General features: G+C 41.4%; 1 protein-coding gene and 1 long non-coding RNA gene across 2 annotated transcripts in view; one reads left to right on the top strand and one right to left on the bottom strand.

Annotated features, from left to right (window-relative positions):
• Nucleotides 1–8,950, bottom strand: part of LOC140333913 (uncharacterized) — a 26,015-nt gene extending 17,065 nt beyond the window's left edge. The window contains exons 1-3 of the long non-coding RNA XR_011921445.1: nucleotides 8,619–8,950; nucleotides 3,691–3,757; nucleotides 1,959–2,086 (exon numbers count right to left, since the gene is read on the bottom strand). This is a non-coding gene — a long non-coding RNA (uncharacterized lncRNA). The remainder of the gene's footprint in view (nucleotides 1–1,958; nucleotides 2,087–3,690; nucleotides 3,758–8,618) is intronic.
• Nucleotides 8,259–14,866, top strand: part of MLXIP (MLX interacting protein) — a 42,177-nt gene continuing 35,569 nt past the window's right edge. The window contains 1 exon segment of the mRNA XM_072415921.1: nucleotides 8,259–8,674. Within this exon segment, the coding sequence (XP_072272022.1) occupies nucleotides 8,358–8,674 (317 nt within the window). The 5' untranslated portion in view covers nucleotides 8,259–8,357.

Below are 14,866 nucleotides of genomic sequence, written 5' to 3' on the forward strand. Positions count from 1 at the left end.
AGGATTCCGAAATGGCTGTGCAGCACCTGCAAAAACACAATAAAACTGAAGGCCCACTGCAGACTAGTAGATGAAATTGGAACTGGTTGCCAGAAGTGGCTTGAGGAGAATGGCCTGAGGAATCTGAGTGAATGTGAGTAGTAAGGTGTACTAACCAAACAACCGTGTTTTACGGTTAAAACATTGGGAGCATGATTGAAAGGACCCCTGTAGGAAATCTTGACTTAAGGAACAGTGAGTGACAGTGTGGGGCTTTAATATTTAAAACTTTTAAGTTTTAATTCCATACTTCTAAGGAAAACCAAAGTAAGAATTTGCTTTGTGCTAAAAACTACTTTTTGAATTTAATAATACTTTTTGAATTTAATAAACAACCCTGTTTTGCACTGAACAGCTGTTTCTAAGTGATGCACTACTCCCGGTTGCCCAAATAATACACTATGTATATATATCTATATATATACAAATAGATATATATACATAGTGTAATATTTGGGAACTGAGATCAGTGGGAACTGAGATCAATGTCAATCAGTTTCCAAATGTATGAATATGGATAGGAGTATTGGGAGGTAGTGAGTTTTTGGCATCATTCATCTCCGTTTTACCTGGGAAATAAAGGTTCTAGATAAGGCTCTTAAGAATTCTTATACTGCAGATTTATAGGACTTTATAATGGATCTAGGCCCAAAGTTTGTTGGAACAAATGGTTGAAACACACTCCATTCATTTTCCATGCCATTTCGGAATCCTGACATGGAAAATGAATGGAAAATGAATAACAACAAACTCTGGGCCTAGATCCATTATAAAGTCCTATAAATCTGCAGTATAAGAATTCTTAAGAGCCTAGGTAGGAAGGGTAATATCCACAACGTGGGGCAAATATTTAACAAAAATAGCAACACTTTCCATTTCAGAAAGACATAGGCATCATGGGGAGGGGGTTCAAACTCTACAGACATTTGCTCATTTAAATTATAAAGTTTCTTTTAGGTATTTAGGAGGAGGCAATTTTAAGGCAACAGGGGCTCATTAAAATACACAACAGTCTATGGACACTTCAAAACATACCATTTTAGAGGAAAAAAAACTTAGCCATACTATAGCCAGACTATGAGCCCAGATAGGCAGGGAATATGTTATGTCCAAAGAAAGTCCATGTAGGAATAATGTAAGGTGGACTCTTTGCCCAAAGTGTGGAGTCTGCAATGTCACATAACTGAACTTTGCTGCAAATCTGCAAATCCAAAAGTTATCATGCCAGATCCTATTTTCTAGGTTTTCTAACTTAAGTAAATAAATATATAAAGTGTGAGTGATGTGTTTAGCACATTTAGTCCAGAGTCATGTGCAAGATTACCTGTAAATGTTCTACTACCTATCTGGATCTTGTGCAGTTAAATGTTGAAAGTTAGAGGTTTCCTGGGATAGATCCAAGTCACAGGTCCCCTCATCTTTCCTTTGGCTTTTCTCAGGGCTTGTGAGTACCTTCTTGCTGCATGAGCAAGAACTTCCTTCACAGAGAGCTAGCATTGCCAGCGTTTGCTCTTAGGTATCATGTTTAGTGTCCTGCCTCAGGTAACTGAGTCATATAATATAGTAATACATGAAGGATTTGGTAATACAATACCATCATGTAGGTACTATCATGTAAGTATATTTGGTTTCTTGGTATTGTTCAGGGAAAGGGGGTTTGGAGTTTGAATATGTTCCAAATTATCAGTGTGAGTATATATTTCAATTTGTCTTTCCAGTTGCCTTTTATTATGAGTTGTATGTATGCGTTAGATCTGATACAATGGAGGAAAGGTTCTAGACTGATGATGACAATAGGGGGAACATAGCTATGCCTAGAAGATCCTGTTGGATATTCTAAAGGGTGAAAATAGGGAACAATTCTGCATTACATTTGCTAAGCAATTTATTAGACATAATGTGGGTAAGAATTGATTTACCTGTATGTGCCAAGTTGTGAAAAGTCATAATTCTTTTTGGCATCTTTTTAAACTAATAAATGTTCTGGTTTCTTTTATCAGGCAAACTGGATCACGGTTCAATGCCCGACATTGCTATCCTTTGCCTCCTGCAAAAAGACAAAGCCCATTTGACTAAAGTGGCCATGTTTTATTACGAGAGGTTATGATATATAAAATATGTAAATAAAGTTTGGATTTCCTGGTTATCAGTGATTTCTAGAAGTACCTTATAATACAAAATTACAAGTCCACCTTGGCCAGGCTCTTTAAAGGGGATAGCAAACACCTTTTTGGATGTATTATACCATTCTCTACACATTTAGGCCAGACATACAAAAGCTCCGCAGAAATAGGGCACCTAGAGTAATACCTTACATCCTCTGGGCTTCTGTCCCTTTTGCAGGGAAAGTAGCCTGCTTAGAATTTCTTATCGCTACAAAAAATGGGTTATCTGGGCAATGGAGGTTGTATGCTTTAAAGGGACTGGCTAATGTCTAAACAGTGAACATCTGTACTCTTGTGAAGTCTTTAAGATGTGATAACAAGCAGTCTTCCCTATGATTCTAGCAAGGTTCTGTCCGCTTTCTCACATGCCTGAGGAAAACAAACATATTGTCTCTAGGCAAACCAAGTTTTCTTGTGATTTAGGCTGGGTACACACATGCAATAATTGTCGTTGGAAAGGATCTTTCACAATCTTTCACAAGGACTGCACGATGCATGAAAGAGTGCTATACATATAGCACCGTTCTGCTCTATGGAGAAGAGAGGGAGAAAATGACAGAGCGGCACCCCACTGCGCGCTCTCCCCCTTTGCTTCCGTTACGATCGGTCGTTATCCATCGTCCGTAGATCCACCAGGGCGATCATTCGGACGATGGGACGAAGGGCACTGTACACACTCCCTGAGCTAATTATCAGATGTGAACCATTGGACGTGTGTACGTAGCCTAAAGCTGCGTACACACTTGCAATTTTTGTCGTTGGAAAGGATCTTTCATGATCCTTTCCAACGACAAGGGGCTGCAAGATGCATGAACGATGCTGTACATACAGCACCGTTCATGCTCTATGGAGAGGGGAGGGGGAGAGCGACGGAGCGGCACCCTGCTGCGCGCTCTCCCCTTCCCTTTCATTACGATCGGCTGTCGTCCATCGTCCGTGGATCCGGCAGGTCGGTCGTCCGGACGATGGACGACACCGACTGTACACAGGGAAGATTTTCACCCGATAATTGGCCAATGCCGATTATCGGGCGATAAAAATCTGCCGTGTGTACGTAGCTTAAGGCAAGAAGGGTAATGCTCGAGATACACTCATTCAGTCAGGTACTGGAACTGTTCATTGTCTGGAAGGCAGAATAGAGAGCCTAATCCCTTATGACAATAGAGAGTAAAACTTGCATTGTCTTCTCTGAAGATATGGTGTAAATGGTAGCCCCAGTGGTATGTGACTCCAGTTTCACAAATCTTTTCTAGCAAGGTTTTAATAGGCATTTAATTTGTGGTATTCTACCTGGGAAATAAGATGTTTAATCATACCCCCATCACAGCCTATAGGGCCTGTTTTTTTTAGCTGGGATGTAGGGTTCTATGTACCTGTTTTAGTTCAGGAGGTGATGCAGCATATAATATAGATCAATCCCTGGTGTGTATTTAGAGATATACAAAATTATGTTGTTTTGTCAAAATATATTTACATAATTGTTCACCTGCAGTTAAAATGTCAAGGCGCAAAAGGCCACATACTCCACTTCACATTTCTATGCATTTGGCAATCTAGAATGATAAAACAATTTTTAGTAGAGTTTAGGTAACATGGCTGTTAATAATAGTTACAATTTATAAATATTTTCCATGTCATACAAACAGGTGGCTTCCCTATAAGTCTTCTGGTTGGCTTCCCTATAAGTCTTCTGGTTGGTTGGCCATCTGTGAGAGCATTTTAACATGTTACAATAATGCACAGTTTATTTACATTACATGCCAACATGCATTCATAGGCCAAAACAAACACGTCTATCCCTCTGCAGGGCCTGCAATAAAAAACACATAAGCTGAATTTGGAAAAAAAAAGCTGGATGCATTTTATTGCAGAGTTGGCCCCATTGTACATGAATGAGTTGTATGTCAATGTGTGCAAACACATACTATAGTATCAATGGGGCCAAAAATGATTTCTTCATAAAAATAAAATACTTGTATGAGTAGGTAAAGATGGAGTAAATAGAGAAAGTGAAAACTACCCTATTCAGCTTCATTATGAGTGACATCACTACCCCCAGAGGCAAATGCGGTGCCTAATTGCTAAATGAGACCAGACATCGCTGCCAGTTCCATGTGTAGAATCCCACAGCTTTATGGGATATTATGTAACATATGTGTGCCAGGAGGCTGGCAGGATCACCTATCAATCTTTTTTTTCCCTACAGCAGGAACCTGGAAGTGGTGAAGGCACTTATAAATAATAAATAAAAAAAATGGAAACCTTATTTTAATACATGTTCATTTTGATGTGGATGATATCTTTGCTAGGTCATTTCTGTGTACCTCAGCACTATTGTCAATGTTAATCTCCCTTTCCTTTTAATAAAGGATTTTATTCAAAAACACAGCACAAAAACGTAGTGAAAATATTAAAGGGAAATGGTGTCAGAAACTATCTAGCAGGATGGTAGATCCTCCATGTCACCAGTCTATTTGACTGGAGGGTGACCAAAGAGCAGAATCTAAGGCGCTGACCTTCGGCTGCACCAGTGCAACCCGCAAGGGGTGATGGACTTTGGGAGGTTGTGTCCAGGTTGCAGCCGTTGCACACTTTGAAACTGGTGACAGTTGAGCCAAAATGTAGTACAGACATAGGAAAGAATTATTAGGTAAAACCAGGGCATAGTCAAGGCTAATAAGGATAGCAAAACTTGCTGTCACCTGTAACTTCCTGATACAGGAAACATCATTTACAGACAGGTACTGATACCTACTACCAGAGGGACTGCTATGGCTGAGGTACCCCAGGTGATGTTTCCACCTCCACCAGCAGATGGAGCATGTCTGCAGAGGGTACTAATCCTCTGAGGGAAGGAGACTGTTTGTACAGAGTCACATGGCACAGGGCAGGAAGAGGATACATCCTGAGGGCCAGGAGATCCATGGACAGGGTCCTATTCTGCAGGAAGATTCAAGGTAAAAGGAGCTCATGAAAACTTGGATCCCCTAGACTTGTAGGGATTTGTGGCAATCAAGTTTCACCATGTTTTTAAACAATGCAAGAGGTATCAAAACTAATACATGTTAATTTTTAATAGCCAGCATTGATTTGGAGAAATACTGAAGAAGTTAAAAAACCTGGCTGACTCACCACTGCTCCATCTTAAAATAAGTTATGCAGCCAGTGCCCCAACTCTTTGAGACAGTTGTTGGTACATCATGTCTGAGGGGGGTTGTATATCTGACCACATTGCTGGGCACTATTTGGAGAAATAAGATAATTTACATAACAAGGCAAAGGTTGTGATGGTGCTAGTTGTGCACTCAATACATTAGCTTGTGTTTGTCTAACTCAGTCTGCCTCCAATAGATTGATTTATTACATTTGGTTGAGAGATTGTCTGATGAACAAAATAATGTAGCCATTTAATGTGGGTCAGTCAAAATATTTTAAGATCTGTACAATATAAAATGTTTAAAATATATTGAAATTAGATTTGTAAGATTTTTCAATCTTCAGGTAAAGTAAAAATGTCATAAAAAAGTTATAAAACTTTTATTAGGTCTTTTTAAAACACAACTATTTAAAAATTGCAGACTGAGGAGGAATCGCCAACACCAAATATTGTATCAATTATGCCAACATAAAGACCACAATCACAAAATTTTAAGTACATATTACGCAGCACTTTACAGAGTCCATAGTCCTATCACTAACTGTCACTCAAAGGGGCTTACAATCTCATGTTCCCACCATAGTCATATGTCATTACCACAGTCTAAGGACACATTTTGATAGAAAGCCAATAAACCTCAATGCATGTTTTTTTTAATTTTTTTTTTGTTTTTTTTTAGTGAATAAATCTAATGTATTGCATCAAAAAAGGTGCAGGTGTAGTTTTAGTACTGTTTTGGTATTTTTAGCAATCCAGTCAAATGAATGAACTGCTTAATACACAGCCACACTAGATGTATATGCAGTCTACAATCCATTTTCATCAGAGATCACATGATTAATATCTAGATTCATGGAAGGAGAGGGAAGAGTCAACAGCGGAGCTGTCTAGCTCCATTACTCAAGGGCAGAATCTGCACACTTTTTTATTTGGTTTAATATTTGTAAATTATTTGGTTTATTTCATCTTTATTCTGTGATGATTTTTTTCTGCTGTTTATATTGGATCTTTCTTGGAGAATATCAAATGTGACACCAGTGAATATTAGAGAGACTATAGAAAGAACAGATATGTGAAGTGACTGTAATAGTGATAATGTCCTCGGTTCAGTGTTGTATCACATCTGCAGGTTAACGTGCTCAATAGGGATGAGTGAGAATGCCTCTTGCATTCTCGCAAAAATTTCTTCGAACTTCTGATGGGTCCGCGAAATTACGGTGAACTGATTTCATGAAACCATCGGAAGATTAAGGAAATCATTACGATCCCTGGCACTAGAGGTTAATTCTCCATTGAGCGTTCGCCTGCAGGCACAGCTGATGGAGGCGTGCCTCCAATCAGCTGTGACCGCAAAGTTGCCGCGGTCACCGGGTTGTACTTATCAGCCCGGTGACTGTGGGAACTGAACTGCAGATGAACTCTCAATGGAGAAACTTCACTGTGATCCCCGCGCACTAGAGATTAATTAAACTCTAGTGCCCCGGGATCACAGTGGATTCTCGAGGCTGCATTAATTCATGAAGCCGGGGAATCCTCCTGTCTGGGATCCCCAGCACTAGAGGTTAAATATGAACAAGTCTCCCCATTCAAAACCTCTAGTGACCTCTGATTGGATGAGGAAGGGATCGCACACTGAGCTGATCAATGAATGCAGCCGATCAGCACAGCCTGCAATCCTTTTTTTTTTTTTTCAAATTCGATCTCGTTTGGCAAATTTACATCGGCCGAATTCGACCTGAGATTGAGTTTTAAAAACTCGCTCGCTCTCCCCTGGTGCTGAATATTATGTCCTTTCATGCTGTAGCGGTATCTAATCCAGTTGACCAATACTACCAGCTCCAACTGTTTCCTCTAAAACTATAACAGTTCTGGGTAGAAATATACTCTGGGGTTTGTTTACTCTCATGTGAGGTACATGTATAAAAATGTCTGCAGTTTTCTATTTGCTTCACTGGTATAGTTTATTACCATTTTGTATTTACATAGCGTTGAGCTATTCTTCAGCCCTGTACAAGGTCATATCACTAGTTGTGCCTCGGAGAGGCTTACAATCTAATGTCCCTACCATAGTCATTACCACAATCTAAGGGCAGTTGGGGAATTGGGAGGCAATCACCTAATAGTTTTTGGAATAGATGGCAGTTCTGAGGCTGTCTTTTACCAGCTCAGCTTTATCGTTGGGTACATAGCAGCTCCTACGGGGCAGCTCAGGCCCGTTCAGATTGGACCTTGGGGTTAGTGTTGATGACATCAGTATGAGAACTTCCTGAGACCATTATAAATGAAATGAGGGGGACATTTGGCCTGATTTAGGTGGGTTTTTTATTCCCATAGATTTGTATAGAGATGCAAATCCCATATGTACAGCAGCCCATGCACAGACCCTATAGCAGGTCATACACAGCTCGTGTGTTCACATTTTTCTGCATATAAAGCGGATCTATCGCCACATTTTGTTCTTCACATGAAATGGTGGATAACCCTTTTAAATATTGAATTTTTTTTTTTTTCAGCCACTGCAGGCTAATTCCTGTTGGCGTTATATAAACCCTGTTTAATATTATTAACCCTGAGGTAATGGTGCATCTTATTGGACAACTTCTGACACCCAAAGTTCTTGAGGTGGCCAGGACTACGTGTGTTGTCAGCCTATGATATAACACCCAGCACACGGTAATGGAGGACGGGTTTTGCTCCTGATTTTGGTGTCTGGGAACAATAGAAAGTCTCCATATCCCCGCACACCGACCTCACAACAACATCTCACTCAGTGGGCGTTGTCAAGGGCCGGTCAGTACAACAGCCAATCAACAGCATCTTCCCGCCTTCCTTCCCTCATTTGGCAGAGATGGCGCTGTTGATAGGTCGTAGGTCACGTGACGCAAATGAGCTCGACTCCTCCCCCTCTCCCAAACCCGGCCTCGTCCGTGACAATACCGCGCAGGGAAGTGGTCTCCGCGGACGGGGATGTCTCGTCGGTGCCGTGAACCGGAAAGATGATGATGGCTAAGGCGCTACCGATGCGCTTGTCGCACGCCGCTGCCATGGTGAAACAAGAGCCGGACGATGACTCGGATACGGACGAGCCGAACTTGCTGCTGAAGAAGTCAGACAGCGCCGAACCGCAAATCATTCACAGCGGCCACTTCATGGTGTCCTCTCCGCACAGCGAGCACCCGCCCAAGAAAGGCTACGACTTCGATACGGTCAATGAAAAGGCCTGCCAGACGTACAGCGGCAAGACCAGCACATGTCACCTGTCAATAGATGCTTCCCTCACCAAACTGCTGGAGTGCATGACACTGGCGTACAGGTACCGGACACATGGCAGCCTATGGGTCGCCCCCGACTGGCGGCATCCTCTATACATCCTGCCCACATGATACACAGCTGTTCCTGGTGCGCAGACAAAGGGCTGCTTATTGTTACTGTCATCAGATCCCATGCATACGTCAGCAGTGTTATGTCCCCCCCATCAGTATTGTGACATGGTATAAGTATGACCACCTGGGGGCCAGCTTGGTGTCATGTGACTGGCACTGCCATGAATGTGGAGGTGTCAGTGATGGGATCACTGGGCTTATTCCATAGATCAGATCTCTGATTATCAGGTGAATGTATTGTGAATTCTATGGGTTTTTTTCTCTGTAACGCAACCCATCTGTAGGTTGCCCATCAGAACCTGCTGAGAACTATATCCGCCTAATAACCAATGTGTCCTAATCTAGAGGGTACCCCCACAAATACCCAGCATACAATATAAAGGGAATTCCCCCATAGGGCTCCTTCCTAAGATGATCCCCCAGGGAGCACCCAGAGCTGCAGGTAAAGCCCCAGCGTGGCCTGATATACAGATTGGGGGTGTTATAGGTTGTGACGGAGTGTCTTTATATGAAATCCTTGTATATGTGACCCCAATACTTGTATGATATCTGCTGGGGACACTCCGGGGGTCTATTCAGAAATGTTGTCACCCAGCTAGCACATTACATTCTTTGTAGGAATCATGAGTAAAAGACAATTCATATGTCCCCAACAAATCCTGTCTAAATCACACTCTATAAAACTGGGAATCTGACATTCCCTGGTGGAGGAGAATTTTCCAGGTCCATGTGTTTTTATGTCTGTAATGGATTCACCGCCAGGGAATGTCAGATTCCCAGTTTATAGATTCCTTTGTGTTGGTTTATGGGTTTATAAGTACAGTAAGACCAACACATTGGTTCCAACACCTCGCCATTCCATCTATAAAACAAAGTTTTGCCTTAAAGTGAAAATAAACCTGTGCAACCATGTTCCTTTCCTCTTCTTCCCAGAGACGATCTTCAGCTATCTCCATTGGCCCTGCGGGGAGACGTAACCCATCACACAGTTCATTTATCCCTGGCACACATAGAGAAAGCTGGGATTGCTAAGTTTACCTGGCAGCCAGAGTTGATGTTGCACATGCGCAGTCCACTTTTTTTTTTTTTTTTTTTTTACGTTTTACTAGCGCGATCAGGCAGGGAAGATGGGTTGTTTCAGAGGGGACACCACCAGTCCATTTCTGCAGTGACCCTCTGCCTGATCCTTTATTTTGTAAAGTAAAAGTTTAGTTCCACTTTAGGTTCTACTTTTAAGCTAATTTGGAAATCACTCTCTTGTTTTAATAGATGAAGTGACTCCATTGACCCAGTTATCATCATCAGCCAATCTAATATCAGAAATATTCTTTGCAAGGCTGGCTACACACATGCAATTATCTCGTCCAATATTCAGCTCAGGGCTGATCTCGGATGCGAATCTGGCATGTGTATCGGCGCTCATCGTCCGAACGGCTGTCCTGGCGGATCCATGGATGCTGAACGATCGTAATGGAAGTGAAGAGGAGAGAGTGCAGTGTGGTGCCGCTCCATCGTTCTGCCTCCTCTCTATAGAGCAGAGCGGTGCTGTATGTACAGCACCCGGGTGTTTATGCATTGTGCAGTCATTCGTCTATTCGATCCTTTTCAATGACAAATATTGCACGTGTGTACATAGCCTTAGTGTGATGACCTCTTCCATCCATTCATACCTCTGGTTCAGTTGTCCCCTGTGGAGTAAGGACAAATATGTCTCAGGTAGCTGATAGATAGATAGATAGATAGATTCAAATCTGTCCATGCCCTCCGATTGTGACCAATGGCATTACCAATTGTCTGGTATGTGTTCATCTTTATGACCCATTTACTTTGTCTTTCTAGTTTGATCAGGTATTCATACACTTTCTTTAGTTTTGATGTTTTCCTGTACACCGTTTTTTTTTCTTGCTGTTATGCTGCATTAACTGCAAATTTTAAAAGGTTAGTAATCTGTTTTCTCTGTATTATCTGCATTGGTGATGTCCTTGTATACAGCTGATAAAATTCTCATCTCCAAGCCTTAATCTGCCCTGATCGTGTAGTGGATATCTGCAAGGGTGGAGTACAGCTGCATTACACATGTTCAGATTTTGTTACTGGAATGATCTTTTGTGATTCTTTCCACTGACAGATTGAGTGCTGTACACACAATGCCGTTCTGCTCTATAGAGAGGGGAGAACAAGCGGCACTCTGCTGTGCTTTTTCCATCTCCATTGGCTTGTAGAGTGGTCTTTTAGCATCAGTCGTGCAATAATCCGTTAGGACCGATCCGTGAATTACGTTAAGCAAATGCTGTACATGCCTCATATTCTTTCCTGAGATGGCCTGACCGTTCATGAGAATCGTCTCGTGTGTACATAGCATAAGACAAAACTTGGAAGATAGCGAGGAGTCATACCTCTATGACTAATGATAAAATCACCAGCATGGTACGGACCTAATGTAAACCTGAGTAATGCTACATCCGCTGAACTTGGAACACCTAGGGGTGTTTGCATACCTTATAAGCATTAGGAGCCTGAAAATCTGGACCTATGTTCTGTATAAATCACAAGCAGCTCTTATGCTGAATCCTAAGTCACGTTACACGTCATTGTTGGTTACCGAGGCAGCCCTGATAGTTATGGGCGTACCTGAGCTTTGAAAGATAGGAGCTGATGGAGATTGTAGGGTTTGCAGACCTCCTGTATACTCTATTCGGCATGTAATATGCATCCCGGTACCTATAGGAGTCTGCTTTCTAGTGCTATCTCTGGTCTAGCTCTTTAATGCAAACATTAAACACTCATGTATATCACAAGCCATCCCTGAATATTTATTCCATAGCATAGTGGGCTGTCTGAAGTCTAAACTAGCATTCACTATAAACCCCCTTGGTGTCAAGTTCTGAGTTTGTGAATGTGGTCATTATTTAATGATTCTTTTTGTCTGTTTTTTTTTAATAAACTGACCAATGTCTAAAGAAAATATTCATATCTGTGCATATGTTTTTCTGCTGCTGCTTTCAGCTGCTGTCATTTGTTGTACTATTGAACGCATGATGAAGTGGCGGGTATATTATATATCCGTTCATAATGTCTGAGTGCCCTGGTTGTTGGACGGCATGCCCTGTTTAGTGCTATTATTATTATTATTATTATACAGTATTTATATAGCGCCATCATATTACGCAGCGCTGTACAATGTCCATAGTCATGTCACTAACTGTCCCTCAAAGGAGCTCACAATCTAATGTCCCTACTATAGTCATATGTTATTAATGTAGTCTAAGATCAATTTAGGGGGAAGCTAATTAACCTAACTGCATGTTCTTGGGATGTGGGAGGAAACCGGAGTACCCGGAGGAAACCCAGGCAGACACGGGGAGAACCTGCAAACTCCATGCAGATAGTGTCCTGGCTGGGATTCGCGCTGCAAAGGCCAGAGTGCTAACCCCTGAGCCACCGTGCTGCCTAGTAAGTAAGCTATTTCTGTTTGTCTGTGATGTGGCTGTCATCTTTATTCCCTTCCACTGCAGACCATTACGGTGTTGGTGACAGCCAGATATAGATGAGTCCTGCGGATCTGAACTCCAGCACTGTCCACGTTCTGGGACTGAGCCAAGTCCCTGTTTAGATGCATCTATGGCAGGTTTACACATTAGTTTATTTCCTAGCCTAAGCACCTTTGGCGTCTCTAAATAAAGATCTGACCTGTGATCCAGTGACATCTCCAGCGCCATGTCAATGTGCCGAGCCTCTAGTCCACAGCTGTTTGTTTACATACTGATAGCGGTATGCAGGGTAAACTTTATGGATTGTATATTACCCTCCATGTGACTGATTATTATGGTAAAGTATATCCAAAGCCAAACAACTGCTTTATTATTATGAAGATTACTTTTTACATGCTGTCCTGTAGACATTGTGAAAGGCAGAGGATATCTTTCCAATATGTCATGTAAAAAGTGTCCTTGTTCCTATTCTGTTAGCAACTCACATTTATGGACTTGCCCTCCTTCCCATTTCCAGTGACATTGGTGATGAGTACAGTTTAGGTTATGTACACACATCAGATGATTGTTGCTCTTTGATGAAAGTCCAACCTTTGTATCAACACTGATCAATCCCCTGTGGCAAGTTTGGAATGATTTCTGTACTTTCCTATTAGGAAAAGAGTAGCAGACTCCCTCTCGCCTGTGCTACCTCTCAACTCTCCATAGAACCGTGTACTGCACTCATCCATTACTGAAACAATAACCACATCCATTCCAGTCACAATAATCTGACATGTTGGTCCTATTCAATGGAAATCCCTTTACTTTCTGTCAATAGGAACTAAAATTGAGTGAGAAAATCTCCACCTTAGACCCCTTTCACTTTCTCTCTCCTTTCTGTGCCTTTCCTACATTTCTCCATCTCCATGATCATCAGAACAAATACAGGGTAACTCCATATGACTATCACTGTATTGGGTATTCTCTAAATTAAAACAACGTTGCCTTTAGATACATAAATGTCCTTTAGGATAGAAGTTTATGTTGTATGAGCGCTTTAGTATTACTTTCTTGTAAAAATATTACTAGTGTCTGCCCATCCTGAAGCAGAAGTAAATGCTTGAACTTGAAACATGGCAGCTGCCAACCCAAATTTACAAGCTGGACTAATATTTGTTGGTGTTACACATGAGCATTTATAGCCTTTTGGTTTATATTTGTGTTTCTCAGAAGCCCATACAAATGATGTTGTTTTCCTATCATTGGTGTATATTTCAGGACATGTGAACTTTGTGGCAGTGCCGAGAGGGGCCCGATTTGTTTTTTTTTTCTGTGTTTCCTTTCATTTCTATCATTGCCAAGTGTCATAAGAAGGTTCTGTGGATATTCTTGGTGAGAAATCTAACATGTAACTTTCTCTTACAAACTGCAGTAAGAGAAAAGAAAATACTAGAAAGGTTTTTTTTTTTGCAGAGGAGCTGCACATAGACTTTGCATAATATATATTTATAGTACTTTATTATAGGCAGTCACAGAAATAGTTGTGTCGGTTAAACAGGTGGATAAATAAATGTTAGCTGTACAGTGGAAGCATGGAAAGAACAGCTGCGCAGCAAAGTGCCAGCTCAGAAATAAAGCTTTTAATATGTGTTCCTGGGTTCTGTGTGCTCTAAAAAGCCTTCAGATCTAATATGTTTCCGGTTCAAATGAAAGCTGTTCATTGTCCATTAATATTATTTACTTTTCAGAGCCCGGTCTCACCATTTCTTGATATGGCTGTAAACTGCGTATTACTTTCTCTGGCTTTAGCATAAACAAGCAGCGTGTGCCAGGCATGTCTTTAGGGATTAGTGATCTGTCACACTAGCTCTAGTATTAAAAAAACATTTTCCCATATCTGTGTCTGTATAAATCCTTCCCCCAGGGGAGACACTGAGCATGGTGCTACCCCCTGGGCCTGCCCGCACCTCTCCCTCCCTGTTTTCTGGGGTTATGACCTGTTCAGGAATTCCTACATAACACTGACAGACCCACACTAGCAGTTTGCTATCAGACCTTTACCTATTGCCGGATTGTAATGAATGTTAACTATAAAAAAAATCTTTTGTATGAAAATAAAATGTTGTGGAGTCAATTATAATTTGGTAGAATTCCCCTTACATGGGTTGTGGGTGGAAACAAGAATTCCTTTTCTAAGTTATAATCGACATCAATGGTCGTAGAAGACCATTTATGTCAAGAAACTCTGTGGTGGCTATATGTGTGCAATGCTGGGCATCATTTCTATCGATCGGTGTGCCTGGTGTCGCGAGCCTAGGTCTAGTAAGGCCGGTGGGTCTTGGTGGTATGGTGCAGATATGCACAGTTGTTAGGTTTCTTTGTCTGTGTTGTCTGCCACCCTGTTGCACAGAACATGGTCATATGGTGAAATAAGATTTTGACTCTGCAGTCCATGTAGGACTTATTTATAGTGCAGTTTTAATTAAAAAAAAAAAATCGACTCTTGTACTGGCATTCTATTCTTTGTGTTACTCTGGATCTCTAGTAGTACCCTAAACAAAAATTTAAAGACTCACTGTAGCTTACCAGATGGTAATGATATATTCCCACAGTTTGAAATCGTACAAGCTGGGAATGAGATTTCTGGTG

The sequence above is a fragment of the Pyxicephalus adspersus genome, chromosome 6 (assembly GCF_032062135.1).
Source record: "Pyxicephalus adspersus chromosome 6, UCB_Pads_2.0, whole genome shotgun sequence".
Classification (NCBI taxonomy): domain Eukaryota; kingdom Metazoa; phylum Chordata; class Amphibia; order Anura; family Pyxicephalidae; genus Pyxicephalus; species Pyxicephalus adspersus.